This window comes from Candoia aspera, chromosome 8 (assembly GCF_035149785.1).
Source record: "Candoia aspera isolate rCanAsp1 chromosome 8, rCanAsp1.hap2, whole genome shotgun sequence".
Taxonomy (NCBI): domain Eukaryota; kingdom Metazoa; phylum Chordata; class Lepidosauria; order Squamata; family Boidae; genus Candoia; species Candoia aspera.
The window spans coordinates 78,634,275-78,651,449 of NC_086160.1; the positions used below are offsets into that span (position 1 = coordinate 78,634,275).

At 51.6% G+C, this 17,175-nt stretch overlaps 2 protein-coding genes across 2 annotated transcripts in view; one reads left to right on the forward strand and one right to left on the reverse strand.

Moving 5' to 3' along the window:
* The first annotated feature begins 1,739 nt into the window (after positions 1-1,739).
* On the forward strand, positions 1,740-4,073 carry LOC134502120 (ribosome biogenesis protein WDR12 homolog). Its single transcript, XM_063310301.1, has 7 exons — positions 1,740-1,881; positions 1,952-2,132; positions 2,228-2,334; positions 2,421-2,567; positions 2,662-2,742; positions 3,234-3,446; positions 3,587-4,073. The coding sequence occupies exons 1-7, from the start codon at positions 1,753-1,755 to the stop codon at positions 3,704-3,706; spliced, it is 978 nt and encodes a 325-aa protein (XP_063166371.1). The 5' UTR covers positions 1,740-1,752; the 3' UTR covers positions 3,707-4,073.
* A 3,514-nt stretch (positions 4,074-7,587) lies between these two features.
* LOC134502423 (maestro heat-like repeat family member 5) overlaps positions 7,588-17,175 on the reverse strand; it is a 94,525-nt gene continuing 84,937 nt past the window's right edge. Inside the window, exons 28-34 of the mRNA XM_063310763.1 lie at positions 16,952-17,074; positions 14,832-14,934; positions 13,022-13,096; positions 10,568-10,661; positions 10,206-10,258; positions 7,946-8,095; positions 7,588-7,797 (exon numbers count right to left, since the gene is read on the reverse strand). Of these exons, the coding sequence (XP_063166833.1) occupies positions 7,646-7,797; positions 7,946-8,095; positions 10,206-10,258; positions 10,568-10,661; positions 13,022-13,096; positions 14,832-14,934; positions 16,952-17,074 (750 nt within the window). The 3' untranslated portion in view covers positions 7,588-7,645. The remainder of the gene's footprint in view (positions 7,798-7,945; positions 8,096-10,205; positions 10,259-10,567; positions 10,662-13,021; positions 13,097-14,831; positions 14,935-16,951; positions 17,075-17,175) is intronic.

The window sequence follows — 17,175 nt, forward strand, 5'->3', positions numbered from 1 at the left end:
AAACCTCAAAAAAACCAAGATTATGGCAATCACCTTGATTGATAACTGGCAAATAGAGGGAGAAAATGTAGAAGCAGTGAAAGACTTTGTATTTCTAGGTGCGAAGATTACTGCAGATGCTGACTGCAGTCAGGAAATCAGAAGACGCTTAATCCTTGGGAGAAGAGCAATGACAAATAATAAAATAGTCAAGAGCAGAGACATCACACTGACAACAAAGGAAGGAAGCTCTGGCATGGGCTGGTCCATGAAATCACGAAGAGTTGTAAGCAACTGAATGAATAAACAACAACATGGAATGTCCAAGGAAGCTAAAATATTCGTGGGATCATCTATTTCCAATTATTTCTGCCCATCCCACAGGATCAGACAAGATGGACATGCTCTGGGAGGCTTAGGGTCCAGATCAAGAATTCACCACACAGTGCACCCCTTTCTTCAAGTCCCACTCAGCCTGCTGGAAGGAGAGTCATGTGTGGTGATGAGGGCAATGGGTCTGCAGAACACGGGGCTCTTTGAGTCCCAATGCCTGAAGATGCTCTTTGGCAGAGCAACTGTCAACGCCTGGCCACTGGAGCTTCATTCAATTATGACTCATAAGGGTTACTTATAAATCTGTTAATGAGTGAAGTGTCCAGTACAAGGTACAGCTGTGAATGGCGGTTCCCATGCATTCTAGTTTAAAGCTGCCAGTTTCCCATCTTCCCCCCATTGCCCACCTAAGATTGCACCCCTCCTCCTTTCGTGCCAACAGATGGCAGGACGTTTCTATTTTGATGACCTTGTGGCAACGATCCTCTAACCCAAACAATACAATTCACACTCCAGTCCATTCCCCCCTCCCACTTGGCGACTCGCAGGCTGACAGGGGTCTTCAGAAGATGGATGGGCTTCCAATAAGGTGTTCTGGGGAACGTCTGAACGGTGAGCATGACAGCAACTCTTGACTTTCTTGGGAGTTTACTTTACTATGGTGGTGGCAGGGAGGTCACTGGTTTCCGGCAAGCCTGCTGCTGCAGATATCAAAGCTGAAGCGGGGGCAAGGACTGGTGCCCTCCAAGCTGGTATCTGCCTGCTGAGGTGGTTGAAGCACCTGCGGAGAAGCCGCTGGCTTGTCCATCCACTTCCATTTCAATTCCCGTTGCTGCTGCTGATTTATTGCATTTACTTAGGTACCGCCTGGTCCTAGAATTTGGGGGATGTACCAGAAGCCCAGTAAAATTGCTCTTAAAAGCACCGGTCTTCCAACCAGCAAAGTAAAGCCCATCCTGAAAGCAGCAGCTCAACTTCCCCGCCGCCCCCAACACTATCACGGTCCCCGGAGAGCGCCTCCGCCAGGGCCAGCCTCGGCAGGTACGGGCCTTGGGAGGCAGGAGACGGCGCCTGAAATTACTCCGCCCGGGGCCCTCGTTGAACTGGGCTCACAAAGGCCATCTAGCCGGCCCCTCCCCGCGCACCAGGTCGCCCCCGACCGCCCGACCCGCTGCAGCCACCGGTGCTCTCCCAGGAGGCCACTCGAGCGTCTCGGCCCAGGCTGGGCGGCAGCCTGACGGAGGTCCCCCGGCCACGAGCTCCGCCCGCGCGAACTGAGCCGGCGCCCCCGCCGGCCCCACCGCCTCCAGGCCCGGAGACGAGCGTCCCCGCGGGCAGCCAATCCGCGCGCGGCTGGCCCCGCCAATGCGGTGGCCGTCGCCCGGGCGACCGCTGGGGCCGCGCGCGGCGAGCGGCCCGTCCTCCGCCTCAGCCGGGAGCATGGCGGCGGCGGCGGCGGCGGCGGCGCGCCGGGTGCCACTGGGCCGGGAGGCGCACGGCGTGTACAGCCTCTGCTTCGGCGCGGGGGGCGCGCAGCTGGCCGCGGGCTTCGGCGACGGCGCCGTGCAGGTACCGGGGCCGGGCGGCGGGCGCCCCCGAGCGGGAGCCGCCGCCCGGACTCACGCCGCTCTCCCCGCAGCTGGTGGACGCCGGGACGGGCGCGCCGGGCCCCTGCCTGCGGCCGGGCCGGCGTGCGCGCCAGGCCGTCACCGCGCTCGGCTTCCACCGCGCCAAGCCCGGGCTGCTGCTGGCCGCCGGAGCCGACGGTGTCGTCGTCCTCTACGACCTGCGCGCGGGGAGCGCCGCGGCCTCTCTGACTGGTGGGTCCGCGGCGGCGGCGGCGGGCGGGTGGGCGGGCTGGATGGCCTCGAGGGTCCTCCGGCGGGGCTGCTGACTCCCCCCCCCCGGCCCGCAGAGGAGGAGAACGAGATCCACGCGCTGGACTTCTGCCGCGACGGCAGCTCCTTCGCCACGGCCGGCAAGGACCGGCACATCCGCCTCTACGACAGCCACACCCACCAGGTGAGCACCCGCCCCGCCCCGCCCCGCCCCCCGCGCGCCGCCGCTGCTGCTGCCGCCGCCTCCCACGCTGCTTCTCTCCCCGGAAGCTGGCCCAGGTGGTGCGTGCGCCCGACTTCATGGCCGGGGACGAGTTCACGCCCTTCAGCGGCCACTCCCGGCGGATCTTCGCGCTGCGCTTCCACCCCACCGAGCTGCACCTCTTCCTCACCGGCGGCTGGGACAACTCCGTCAAGGCAAGTGCTGCCCGCCGCGTGCGGCCGCCCCCCCGCGCCCCGCCCCGGCCCCCGGCGCCCCGGCCTGCGATTGGCTGCCTACTCTCTTCGCCAGGTGTGGGACAAGCGCGTGCCCAAAGGGGCGCAGCGGGTGATCAACGGGCCTCACATCTGCGGCCCCGGCATCGACGTCAAGGTGAGCCCCGTCTAACTGGGGTGGGGGTGGGGTTAAGCTTGGGGGCTGGATTAATCCAGAAGGCTGCCGGCCCAATGGCATGGGGCGGCAGCCATCTCTGGGGTGGCTTGGAGTCCTGCTGACTGATCTCTCTGGCGGCTGCCATCCAAATTGATGCTGCTTGGACTGGGCAGAAATTCCAGAGGGGGAGCTTTTTTTAACAACCAGGCAGACTGTTAGCCTCAGACACCTTCCAGCAGAATCCCACAAGCTTCTCAAAGGAAGACATAGTGCAAAGCCCAGAGATTCGTTTATGCAGGGGATGAAGAGACCCAAAGGGGCAGCCTGTCAGAGCCCTTCCAAGACGTGTCAGGTGCAGACGAGTTCAGAGCGTCAACTGTATGTTAAAACTGTATATTTGGGCTTTACCATCAATTACCTGGAAACTGAATGGAGAAAAATCACACCCCAGAGAGGACAGTGAAGTCACCCACCTGCCTCCCCCCCAACAGGGAGAACATATCCTGACTGCCTCCTGGGTGCCCCGCAACGCTCTCCAACTCTGGGACCTGCGGATGTCTCGACTGTGGCAAAACGTGCCCTTCCCTGGCAACCCCACCCAGGGAGAGTTCCTCTATTCAGCCCAGTTCTGCACTGAGGATGTGGTGGTGGCCGGGGGCAGTGGTACCAGTGGAGCTGGGATTATCCATACTGGGACTGGCCAGGTAGGTGGATGAGCAGTCGAGGGCTTGCCTCTGCCTTTAGGGAGCCAGGTGGAGCCAAGGGGCAGTCTGTGAGTAAATGCAGCCAGCTGGCAGACCAGAGATCCACAGCCAGGGTCTTTGTTTTCCCTTGCTGCCTACAGGTGATCGGGGAGATCCTGCTGCCCAACAAGCCTGTTCATGTAGTGGCTTCGGCTTCCAAAGGGCAGCCCGTGGCTGTAGCAGGTGCAGGGGGAAACCTCTACCTTGCAGAACTGCACTGAGTCCCAGAAGCAGACAGAGCACGAGGCCGCCTTGCCTGGGGGCTGAGCCAGCAGAAGATGATCCATGAGTGGTGGCCTAGGTTGCACAGCTGGCAGCTTCTGCCCAGAACCTTTACGGCTGTTCCAACTCCTTGCTCTCCAACCCTGTTACAAGCCCATTTTGGCCCCCCGCTCCTCCCCACTCCCATGCTCACGATTCCGTCCTGCTCCTGTGCACTGTTAGGGGCTGTCCCATATCTTTCCCGGGCTGGGACTCCATCTGGACCTTGAGATGCATGGTGTATGGGTGGTGCCTCCCTGCCAAGGATTTGTGCAATAAAGTTTCCTGCATATGGAGAGATGGCTGGCAGGACCCATGTCTGAGAAATGGGTGCTGTGTTGTTGACACCCAGGATGCCTGTGAGTGAGGGTGGGGGCCTTCTTCAGTTGCTAGAAGAAAGAAGGTGGTGGGTGTCTCAGCTTTGCTTCCATCTGGCTTTATACAGCCCCAGATCTTCAGACACTGCAACGGGGGGTCTAGGTGAGTGTGATAAATAAGCATCTGTGCCATTCAGTATCTCTTGGCCAGCAGTAGCCGAGCCTGGGATACCGGGATAGAAAGTCAGGAGTTGCCTCCCAGCCAGAATAGGATTGTCTGAGCAAATGGCTCCCTTGATCCTGAACTGGAATAAGGTCAGCTAGTTTTCATGGCCATTTCATGGCGTTCCTCCTCTCCTGCAACAAAACCCAGTGGGGACTTAGGAGGAGGGTCTCCTCTCTGTTTCCAAAAGGAGACAGAAGTGAAGAACAAGAAGTGCTGATACAAATGCTGCTCAGCAGAATTGAATGGCACTAGTTTCCTTCCAAGCCTCAGGTAATTTCTAGAGGTAAATGGGCTCCTCAGACCCTTGGAGAAAGGAAGAAAGGCCACCTCTTCAGACGAACCCTAGATTTGGAAGGGTACCGTCTGCTTGGTGTGGAAACCCAGGTTGAGGCGTCCAGACAGTTGGCTGCCCAGCCTTTGCTGGACACACCCCTGAATGGGAGCCCACCTCCTCTCTGCCTTTGCTCGTGCCGTTGGAAGGTTTTTCTGATTTTCCATGGGTATCTGCCTTTCAGTCACTTGAATCCATTATTCCATGACCTGCACACTAAAGTAATGAAAAACAAAAAAGTCTTTGCTGGGGTTTGCCCAGCAAGAGATGGGCAGAGGATGGAAGTGACAGAGACCAAGAAGTAGTAAGGAAACACCCCTGATACAGAAGTCTTGGGATGCCAGTTTGCTTGCTTCTTACCTTGAGTGAACAGGAGATGTTACAGCTGTCCTGATCACTTCCTAGGGAGCAGTGACATTTTGGACAATTTAAGGAGCTGTTTGCCCAGGATGTGTTGTTAACCCTAGCTCTACAGGAAAAAGCAGGCCCTAAAGTACAGTGGGGGGATTGCACTCTGCATTTAAAACAGCTCTGGCAATGCAGGGTGTCCCAGAGGTGTCAGGTTGGGCTATCTGGCAAGGCTTCAGGCTATGTCAGTGAGGATCGTCTACCGACTTGCAGGCAGAAGTTCTTGGTACTTGCCTTGGCCATACGTTTCTTCTCTTCCATGGACTAAGCATGGTGCTGTTCTGATACAACACTTAGGAACAAGGTGTGTCAGCATGGAAAGAGATGTCTAGTGAGGTACTTCAGGGTTCTGTTTTGGGCCCTTCAACATTTTTATAAATGACTTAAATGAGGGGATAGAAGGGATGCTTGGCAAATTTGCAGACAACAGTTGCTAACACCATAGAAGACAGGTTATATTGGAACGTTGGGCCCTTTCCAACAAAATTGTTTAGTGGTAAGAAATGTAAAGTTCTGCATTTAGGAAAAACCAGATGCATGGGTACATCTGGCTAGCAGTAATACCTGTAAGAAGGGTCTAGCTGTCCTGGTAAAACATATATTTAGCATGAGCCAGCAGTGTACCACAGCTGCCAAAAGAGCCAGTGCGGCCTTGGGCAGCATCAACGGAAGTAGAATGTTGAAGGTCATGGAAAGTGATAGTTCCACCTTAGTTACGCTGGTCAGACCACACCTGGAACCCGGTGTCCAGTTTTGGTCAATATAATACAAGAAGGATGCTGAGGAACTGGAAGGGGTGCAGAGAAGATGGTGAGGGGCTCGAAGGCTAAATCCTATGGAACGGTGGAAGGAACTGGGCCTAAAGAAGAGAAGGCTGAGGGGACACATGATAGCAGACTTCCAATACTTGAAAGAATTCCCCAGGAAAGAGGGTGTGGATTTATTCTTCATGGTTCCCAAGAGTGGGACAAGAACCAAGCTTTGGGAGGGAGACCTGTCAAGCAGTAGAATAGCCTACCTTCCAAGTGGTGGTGGTCCATTGCTGGAGATTTTCAAGCAAATGTTGAACAGTCATTTGTCTGGGATGGTATCGGGATTCCTGCTCCAGACTAAAAGACTTCTAAGGTCACTTTGAACCTTATAAACATCCCTGGTATAATGGGAAGTATTTTCAGACAGAAATTGCAGCTGCCCAGGTTTACATATTATTTAAAAATGTGTGTATTTTGCATTGCAATCTTAAAAGAACAAAGCAGCTCACAAAGTGGTATCAATCCAAGCAGCTTCATGTAGGTTACAGCCCAGGGCAGAGGTGAGGCAAAGGAGGGCCCTGGGAACGCTGCTACCCCTGCCCAGCAGGACTGGCTGGGATTGCTGTCCTGGCATGGAGGACCATAAGCATAACAGACGTGGCCCCCCAGGCCTTCAGTGTCCTAGTGCAAACCAGGGAATGTGTCTGGCTGGTGCAGTGTGGCTCTCATGGGATGCCACCCTCTTGTATTCCTCTGAATCCATGGGAAGGATCCTCTGAGATCAAGCCATCCAGATCAGATTCCCAAATGCAGTTGAAGAGTGGGGCAGCTCTTTCTTCAGTGGTGATGGCCTATTGTTGGAGGAAACTTGGAAAATATGGTTTCAGACAGTTTGCTTCAACCTCCACTTCATATGTAAACAGCATATGAAGCAGCTCCCTGAAGTTCTGTTGTTTCATGAGCTGGTTGATGTGAACCCATTGCTTCTTGCTGCAGTAGCAGCAGCAGCTGGAGTGATGCCCAAGCAGATGTGTACCCCTGAATCAATTCCTTGAAAACTCTGATAACATCCTACTGAAAGGAGAGTCTTGCAGATTGGGGATTTATTTTAGACCAGGAACAGCTTGCTCGAGTGTCTTCAGCAGTCTTACTGACTTGGAAAAGAACTGAGCAGCTCTGGCATTTCTAGCAGAGGAGGGGTCAACATCTTCTCTTGAGGGAAGGTCTTCAGAACAAAAGGAGATGCTTTCCCCCTTCCAACTGCAAGGCTGGAATACATTGGAGAGTTCACTCGGGCAGGACTGGCAACCTAAGCTGCCTCAAGCATCAGGCCAGCAATGGGGAACGTTCTGGAGAGCAGGGCTGTTTTGGATCTTGGTCAGGCCCGTCAAGCACTGGAACTCTGGAGGGCCAGTTCTGCAATGGTTTGCGTAGGTCAGCCGTTGATGGAGCGTGAGGAGGACTGTGAGATGAAGGTATCTCAAGGCGGAGCGCTCTGGCCAGTTGGCCTCCCTTTGGAGGCGGGTTCCTGTGGCATCCCCTGTCAGCTGAGCATGAGGAACAGGGCATTTCAAAGCATTCTTGCAGTCCTGAGTCTGAACCCCTTACCTGTTCCTCCTAGTGCTGCCCTCCCTCAATTAGGTCTAGCATTCCAAAAATCTTGCTGCTCCATTTGGACAACCACACTGATAAAAATAATACCTCCAGTGACTGGTCCCATTTTAGACCACACATTTTAGGCTTGCTTCAGAAGCTCAGAAAAATGGGTTTTGTGGCCACAACTCTACCTAAGGGGATAAAAGGACTCTCTTCCCGTCATACTCATACCCTTGTGAGGGCCTGCAGCGCTTTCCCAACAGATACCTTTATGGCTGCTCATCCACCTGGCTCAGAGAGATGCCTTTACGCCGTGGGCTTTGCTTTCCACTGGTACTGGCAGAAGTGGAAGCGAAGATGCCTGGTGGAGCTTCAACTGAACGTGCCCTCTCTCTCTCACTGGATTCGCTGTGCTGCTTGCCTGCGGTGGGTTAAAGGGTGCAGAAACATTTGCCATAACCTTAGTGGTGACTCCTTTGAGGACCTTTCCAGGTCCAGGCAGAATGGGGTCAACATGAACATGCAGGGCCTGGTCTCAAGGGAGCTGGGCCGGGGACTTGCAGACTGACCTCTCTGGGCGAGTGTTCGTCTGACTTGCTTGGGGGTGGGCAGGCTCAGAATTCCCCTCTCCTCCAGCGTGGATCGGCCTGGGCGTGGAGAGTCGGTGGGCAGGAGCAGTGGACTGGCCACTCTGCTTTCACACTCTACGAGTCGTTTCTCTTTGGGGACGTGGAAGAAAGGCAGGGTTAACTTTGCGCCCCTTCCAGAGCGTTTGCTGCTTTTATGCATGAAGCAAATGCCGTCTTCAGCCAGTCTTGCAGCCCGCTTGTCTTTGGCAAGTAACCGGAGAGAATGGATGAGGCCCAGTCTCTTCTCTTGTGCAGACTAGAAATGCAGCGGTGGGGGGCTCGGGGGGGGGGTCTGCCTTTTGTGCCTCTGCCATTAAATTATGGCTACCTGTTTCAAGGAGCAACTTATCTTCACTGAATGTAAGCTCAGCATATCCTTGTGTTTTTCTTCTCGCAATTATTCTAATTTTTCCTTGTTAGTTTCTGTGATGCCATGGCCTTTTTCAGCATTGTTTACCCCTTGTGACACTGTGTGCATCTACAGGAAGACTATTCCCATCTCCCTTCTACCCAGCCATTCCTTCTACCATCCTGCTGTGGGAGATGCAGCGGGCTGCTCCAGTGCACCCTGGCAGGCTGCTTGAGCCAAGAAAAGGGGTGTGGCAGGGGCAGGGGCAGGCTGGTGTCTCTCCTCTGCAGAGGGTGGATGCCAGACGTCCTCCACCCACCAGATGGAGGCCTCAGTAGTCTTCTCAACGGCTCTCCCAGTGGGGGGCTGGGGGCTGGTAGAACTACATGAAGAGGGGAAAAGAGGCCACAGGCAGGAAAGGAGGGAAGCTGGGTGGACAAGCTTCCCCCAAGACTTTTGGAAAAACTTTAAAACTACAACACAAGTTTAAGCCTGCAGATGAGAATCCCACGGCTGATCTAAGAGTAGGGCAGGAACCACAGAGGCAAGAAGGGCACTGTTGCCCTTGGGTCTGGCTTGCTAGGCTGCTGCCAAGTGGGCATCTAGTTGGGCACTCAGGAACAGAGTACTGCAATGTAGAGATGTTTCTAGTTTAGGGTTGGTATATCTCTCTATTTCAGTGGTCCCTGTAAAAGGATCCTCAGTCATGGGCAGTCAGGTGGAAGGGAAAAGGCAAAAGGAAGCCTGGATGAAGAAATGAAAAACAAGCATCACATCATGTGGGTTGGAGCCCAGTCTGGATGTACCGACCACAACTGGGACCAACAACTCTGTCGCTAAGCAGCATGGTGGTAAAGTGAAACATCATATGACCGACTTATGATGTCAGTTTGTCAGTTCCAGTTGCAGTTGTTAAGCGAATCACCCATGGACATTAAGCATGTCATGTGACTGCGACTTGTGACTTCCTGCTGGCTTCACCACTGACTTTGCTTGTTGGAAGCCGGCTGTGAAGGTATCAAATGGCAACCACATGACTCTGGGATGCTGCAACTGTCATAAACGAGGTGAGGCAGGCCCCTTCTTTCCTGACCTTCTGGAAGGCCCTGAAGACCTGGTTTTGCCGTCTCGCCTGGGGTGGGAAAGGGAATAACCATTCTTGGGGATGGCTCGCACCCTAGAGTCCGTCCCACTAGCCTGGATTTTACATTTCTCTTGGATTTTATTTAATTATTGGGTTTTATTATAATTGTTTTATGTGATTTTAATGTTTATGTTTTATGGGGAATTTTATTGTAAACTGCCCAGAGTCCCTCTTCTGGGGGAGATGGGCGGTGGCTAAATATGAGTAATAAATAAATAAATAAAAATAAAATAAATGTGCGCCAGTTGCCAACAGTCTGAATCGTGATCACATGACTGCAGGGATGCTGTGACAGCTGCATCTTTGAGGACCAGTCATAAGTCTCCTTTTTCAACACTGTCGTAACTTCTAACAGTCACTAAACAAGTAGTTGGTAAGCGACGATTAACTGTAGTTAGAATGGGCCCACTGGCAACCCCTAATGAACTCTGGTCTCACTAACCTCAATGGATCTACTCTTCATTTTACTCCATACAAGGAATCCCCCTGCCCCGAACAGCATTTTATCACTTGGTATGTTTACAGGGGGCCTAGTTAAAACAAACCAACTCTCCTGCAAGGAGGTCAGAGTGCTGCCTGAGGATGGGTAGCCACCACCTGGAAAAGGTGTGTGTGGTGTGTGGTGCCAGTGATCTTCCAAGGAAGAGCAATGAACTGCCTTGCATCTGGGGCCGGGTCTTGAAGTGGGGGACCCAACCGAGCCTCACCTGCAGTGCTGCTGTCACTTATTTGGGTGTCCTTCTCCCCGGCTCCAGCCAGCCTGTTGGGGCAAAATGTTCTTAACTCTCCACAGTTCCTTCCGGCTTCTCTCCAGGGGTGCCCTCCTCACCCCCCAGCTGCCTCCCACCCTTTCTGCTTTGGACACTGGAGCCAGCATTTGGTAGGGGCCTTGGGCCTTCAGGGAGCTGCAGCCCCCCTCTCTCTGCCCCACACCTTGGCATTGGTCCTGGTGCAGAGACGGTTCCCCCACCCTCCTGGTTTTGAGATCAGGTTCACTAGAAGAACCTGGCTTGCGTTTCCTTGCTGTGACTAAGGCATGTTTTGAAGTTGATGCCTTCTCGTTCCTCACCTCCTTTTCACAGACAGTTTCTGCAAAACTACCCGGTAGGTTTTTGCAAAATGGACCATGCTGGTATCTGAACTTGATTCCATCTTCTGAAAAACTAGAAAAAAGTGAGTATACAGATTACAAAGTAGGGTTTTGGTGAACTTGGGAGAGAGCAATGAACCCCAGTTCTGCTGATGCTGCCGGGCATTTCGAAAACCACAGAACCAAGCATTTTCTGGGGTTTTCCACAGCAGCCTTACAACGGCCAACCGCATAGGCTGCAGTCCTGAGAGACTCAGTAGCAAAAAACAGCTTTTTGCTCCTCTATGCAGCTGCAGGAGGTTTGCCTTGGGCACAATGGAGACCAGTTCCAATCAAAGTGAATCTCTGCAGCTCAGAGTTGAGCCTCTGTGCAGTCCTTGGTGCTGTCTAAGCCTGGCAGTTTGCTTGCAGACCTTTCCTTACGTGACTCGGCCACATTGTCAGTGCGAGGGAGGGGGGGTGCCTGCCTGTTTCTATGCCCTGCTGTTGGCGTAGAGCAGCCCCCCACCCAGCTTGGCTGCCTGAGCATTTAGATTAGGGTGCAAGGATCTTTCTCCTTGTTGCCTCAGTTGCTATGGTACCCCAATTCATTTGTTTCAACGATTTAATGTCCAAGAAAGGCATTTCTTGGTTGCCTTTCTGTACTGGTCTACGACCGTAATAAATAAGGTGAATTGAATTGGTTGCCTTTCAAGTCTTAGGTACACTGTCTAAGAATGTAAAATTTGGCATAACTAATTTGTAAAATCTTAAATTGGTTTTAAGAACATTAAAGAACAAATCAGTTGAAATGATTCAAAAGGAATAATATACTTGACCAAGTGTGTGTGTGGATATACTGTATAAAGCAGCTGCATCCTGTCCTCGAACCTGTTTCCTGAGCAGGGCTCTTTCCCTCCCTCACAGCTAACCAACTGCTCTCATCCCAGGCAGCCTCCCACACCCCTTCAGGTGGACCCAGCCTGCCACCTGCCATGCTGTGCCCTGTCCTCTGTGGACACAGGGCAGATCTGGGCCTTCTGAGGGATGTCCCCCACCCTGGTCCTTGTGGGCTAGACATGCCCAGCTTCCTTGCGTTTCAGGCCAGGGAGTTGCCTTGGAGCCTTCCTCTGCACCTGTTGGGCTGGTTTGAACTCTTAAAACTGGTCAGAAAATTCAAGGCGAGACTATCAATACAGAACGAAATAGAACAATGCCTCGTAATTTGAAAACTGCTGCTGTTCAGGCAGCATACTGAAGCACATGGGAACTGGAGCTGCTGTGGAAACAGGCTCAGAAGATTCAATTAGTAGAGAGTCCTGTGGGAATTCTTAAAACCTTTTGATTTGTTGAGGTATTTAAAATTAGGATTTTTTTTTTAAATTTTCCAGATGGGTCAGTCAGTATGCCAGCACTGAGTGTACAGCAAATGGCAAGGCTGGCTGTGCTTGTCAGGAATTCTTGTTGAGTGTCTCCTTCTTGCAAAGTGCAGCAGGTGGGACTTGGAGGTGAGCACTCCCTGCAGAGAGAAGAGCTACCCCTCTCACTTTCCCATGATTGATTTTCCTGTTTTATAGCCTGTCCATCTCTGAAGACGGTGAGTGTGTCACTACAGCTCAAAATGATAAACACAACAGTAAAAAAAATCACAGTAAGGACCAAAAGTACTATGACATCAACCCTTCTCCCAAGATGAACCCTAGTAGAACTTTGCTTGGGTTCAAGGCCCAATAAAGTAATACTGTCTCTAAAGATCTAACACTACCAAGGATGGAGCTTTATGGACCTCTTAATATCTAGGAAGCTTTTAAAAACAGCACTATGTTTTTTGCAGAATGTATTTATCATCGTTTAATATTTGAAGGGATGTCCCAGGGAAGAGGGATCCAGGGTAAGAAAAAAACCAACGGGGTGGCCTTACAGAGGGAGATCCAAACTTGAACTATGGAGGAATTTCCTGACCGTGAGAGCCACTGTGCCACAGCCTGCCTCCTGGGGCCGTGGGTGCTTCATCGCTGGAGGTTTTCCAGCAAAGGTGGAACAGTCCTTCACCTGGGATGGTCTGAGGGTTCCTGCCCTGGGCAGGGGCTGGACCAGAAGACCCTGAGGTCCTTCCAGCCCTAGGATTCTGTAATTTTTTATACATGGATAATTTTCAGTCTTTTTTGTCAATAAAGGAGCTTGGGGCGTTTAGAGGTCAGTCCCACCTCAGCTGCAGTTAGCTAAGGGAGAGACACCAGGAAACCGGAGGTCAGCCCCGGGGCCAGGTGAGAGGCCCCCCCTCGGCCCATCTCTCCTCTGTCTTTTGCAGAGGGAGGGGTGTGCATGGGGTGGGGGTGGCACGCAGCATCAAACTTCGCCCACTGTGGGGATGTACCCCTCTGGACCCGCTGGGCAAAGGAAGGAGCCTCTGTTTTAGCTCAGGCAGGCAGCGTGATACCTTCATTCTCCTACCTTTATTCAAGTAAAAAAGGTCCTCCTGTTCCAGGTTTTTAGACAGTTCTGAGCTGTAATAGTTGAGTGTATAGCCTACACAAAAAAAGTTTGAGAATTTTACCTTGTTTTCTGAAAATTTAAATCATTTGCTAGTAGAGACCCTTTTTCCCAAGGCCTGCAAAAATATGCTAGACAATAGACCCTTTTATTAAAAAACAGGGTGTTGACCCAATAAGGCAAGTGAATAGGGGTGGATTATAAATGTGCATTTTACAAGACATTAACAGGATTACAGGAAGAGAAAGTAAAAGAAACCAGGAGTCTGAGAGTTCTAGTCCCGCCTTAGGCATGAAATCCAGCTGGGTGACCTTGGGCCAGTCGCTCTCAGCCCAACTCACCTCACAGGGTTGATGTTGTGAGGAAAAGGAGGAGGAGGAGGAGTATTAGGTATGTTCACTGCCTTGAGTTATTTATAAAAATAATAAAGGTGGGATAGAAAACAAACAAACAAATAAATAAAAAACAAGCAAAGGTCCTGTCCTCACTTGCACATTGACACAGCAAACTTACGTCCTGCCAACACCAATTTTCTCCCTCCCCCTCTCCCCCCACACCCGGCCTTGGTGCCCTTCAACTTGTCTCTTAGCCCAGAAGAGAGACCAGAGTAGCTGTTCTGGCATAAGGGTGTACCCAGGCAGACAGCAGCTGAACAGGTTTCCTCCTGTCTGGCTGGTGGCAGGAAAGAGAATTCAGCCAGCCTCAGAGTCATTGTTATATGAGAGGGGCGGTGTAGAAATATGATAAATAAATAAATAAATTTGCTCTGTCCCAAAGCAGCTCTTCAGGGTCCCTCAGGAACAAGGCTGGCAAACGGTCTGTCCTCTTAGCTTTCAAGTGGGACGGATTGTGAAGTCTCCTGGCCTTGTCTCTCCTCCTGCTGTGTGTCACTGTCCAGCATGGGACGTTCAGCAGGGGAAGAGGGGAGTTTTGATAGGTGACTAGACCCAGGGCCTTATCTGGTTGTGAATAATTCTTGCAAAGCAAGGCTGACTGAAAATTGAAGTAGGAAGTTGTTTTACATGCTTGCTGCATGCAGAACAGAAGAAAAATTTCAAGTGGTGTTGGATGTTCTGTGTCATGCACCCACAAAGGTTTGTGACAGGTGGTATCCCACCAGCTCTCCATTTCACCAGGTTTCTGTTATTCCCTCTTTATCTTGGGCAAATTGGGGTGCTTCTAGCACTGTACCACCACCTTCTGAAAGGACCACAGTGACTTTCTGCACTGGGTGGTAGATTGGAGTAGTCGGTCTCCTTCCAGCCCTTTCATTCTGGGAGTGATGAAATGCTGGCGTGAGCCTTTCCATACACTTTTTGTGCCAGAGAGGGACACAGAAAGCCTATGGACAGGCTCATGCTGACATGGTCATGTTTGTGGACATGGCCACCCATTGACCCATGTCCAACATGGGGTCTGTCACAATACCTGCTGTAGGCAATGCCTCTGTGGCATAATCCCCACCCCCCACCCCCAGTCAGACGCTGCCTTGCCCCTGTTGGCTTTCCCTCAGGTATCAGTTTAAAAGCTACTTTGCCACCCTTGGGAAAGTGGTCCCAATTTGGCTCTCTCCTGGGCCCAAGCCCCTTCCCACCTCACCCCCGCACCGAGGCCCCAGAGCACTGTCTGTTTGTCTGCCCACCCCACGGCCTGCTATGGATCCAGGTGGAGCCTGCTACGGATCCAACTCAGGGGAGACTGTCGAGACCGGATGAAGGACTAGGGAAGAGGCTGCAATTCGAGGGACAGAGAAGCATTTCCTGAGATTTACCCATGAACCGTGCTGCAGAATTCCTTATTTCTGTCTGGGGATGATGGAGGAATCCCAAGGCCTGAGATATGAAAATGTGTATATTATCATGGTTGTTCCGCATCTGCAGAGAAAGGAGGAGAGGAATTCATTATGAATACATACTTAATTCTCGGGCCTGAAGTTGCGGTCCTGTTTCCCCATTTTTATTACCATCAAGCTTCCTGGGAGGGGGAGCTCTGAATTTTTCCCAGGCCCCGCCTCGGACTTCTAAAGCAGGGAGGCGCATTGGCCTGGCTTTCAAAACCACAGGAGGCGTTTGAGAGAAACGAAAATGGGTTCTGAGAGGAGGACCCCCAGCTCCACTGGTCGTCTTGTCCTCAAGCTGGGCAAAACCCAGAGATGGGCACCCCTGTTAGACTGCAGAAGTCTCCGTGCAAGTGGTTCCTCTTTTCACTGTGACAGACTTTGCTTTTGTCTCTGCTTTTTTCGGTTCTTTTCAGCCCATTTCTTATGCCCCTTTCTTACACGGGTCCACGGGGTCTCGATCAGCGTGGCTGGGAATGAAACCTTTGCTGTAATTCAGGAACAGGAGCCGTGGCAAAGGATGGACAGTCACGGAGTGTCATGAGGCTGACACACAACTTATGTTCCCTCCCTGCCAAATCCAGCACATTCTTTTCCCACATTTCCCTCTGTGTAATGGGGCTCCTGCCTTCCATTCCAGTCATGTTCACTTGTTAGTGGCAGTTGCCTGTTTATATTCTCTGCGTCCCAAAAGAAGTGGTTGCCAAGAGGTGCTTGGAGTCAGTCCTGTGGGTTGGGCCAGATCTCATGAACTCACAATAGCTTGGGACAGTATGGTATATGTCCAGCCCAATAAAATTAGGGTTAAAAGCTTAGAGTTTAAAATCAATTTAAACAGCTAACCTAGATTAGATAACTGCCAATTAGCCAACTGAATGGTAATAGGCTATATAAACCATATAAATTTGACAAACAGATGGACAGACAGATGGACAGGCAGACAATGCTGCACTGAAACAATACTAAGGATAAGCCCATGACCAAAGTGAAAACGATGGTGCCGCTCTTCCCCTTGGCTCCACTCCCACTGCCTGGTGGGTCTGTGGTGTGGTGGAACCCTTCCTCCCTTTTGGGAAGACACGGTCAGGGACAACGTGGGCTCTCCTCCATCTAGTACTTCCCCAGTTCCCAAGGATTTTTCAAACTCACTCTGATAAAAAGAGGTCCCACAACCGTGTCTCTATCGACCTCCACCTTCAGTCCCTCACCATGTCCTGAGAGGACCATCCTTCTTGCCTGAAAGACTGAACCAAACTGGAGTAGCTCCGTTCCCAGTTTGCCCTTCCCCAGAGTAGCTGCTCGACCGAGCCTCTCCATGGCTGCTGGTCATAATGCAGCAGGATTGGGGTGGGGAGATGGCAAGCATCTGTCACCCTCAAGCTCCCACGTTTTCTGCTAAAATTCAGTGGTGTGGTTTTAAACTGTTGAAAAGCTGAAATATAATTATTATTATTTGACAAAAAGTCAATCTCTTTGTTTTAGCTGATATTTTTGAGGATTTTCTTTTTAAAGAAAATCCTCAAAAACATCAGCCAAAAACAAAGAGATTGACTTTTTGTCAAATAATAAAATTAAAAAAAAAAAGAATTATCTGGCCCCATTTACTTCAGATTCAAGATCTCCCCCCTTGACTCACGGTCTTGCCCCAAGTGTGGTTTTCAGTTGCCTACTGTTGCAGTTGCAAAGGATCATGGCTTGTGATCTTTGGGGTTGATCCAATGAGAGTACAGGGGGCTGGGGAAGTGGCCTGGTGGTGAGCTGAGGCTTTGGAGGATGCCATTCAAACAAGGGGTTCCCTTTGCAGCTGTACAGACGGTGACACTCAGTACACTCTGTGCCAGCCCTCCCTCCCTCAGCTCAACCACCTCACAAAGGGGCAGGAATGAAATGGGAGAAGCAAATGCCATGCATGTCATCCTGAATTCCTAGAGTAAAAGTAGAACTATCTAATCCATATTTTTATATTGACAAATCTGTCATACGATGGCTATTACTAACTTTGTGAATGACATACATTTTTTAAAAAGCATCTGTCAAGCAAACCATTAACTGACCAAGTATTTCCACACATTCACCAAGCAGTTCCGGAGATCATCCCAGGCCAAGCTGCGGAACATCAGCTTCAGATGGGCCCATCCCAGAAAGACGCCACAGTGCAAGAGAGTCAACTTGCAGCTCTGCAACCAGGAAGAAAGGGGTGGGGGTGTGGGAGTTGTTGCACACTGAGATACAGAAAGGTGCAACCCACCCAGACACCCAAAGACACCTCTGCCTAAGA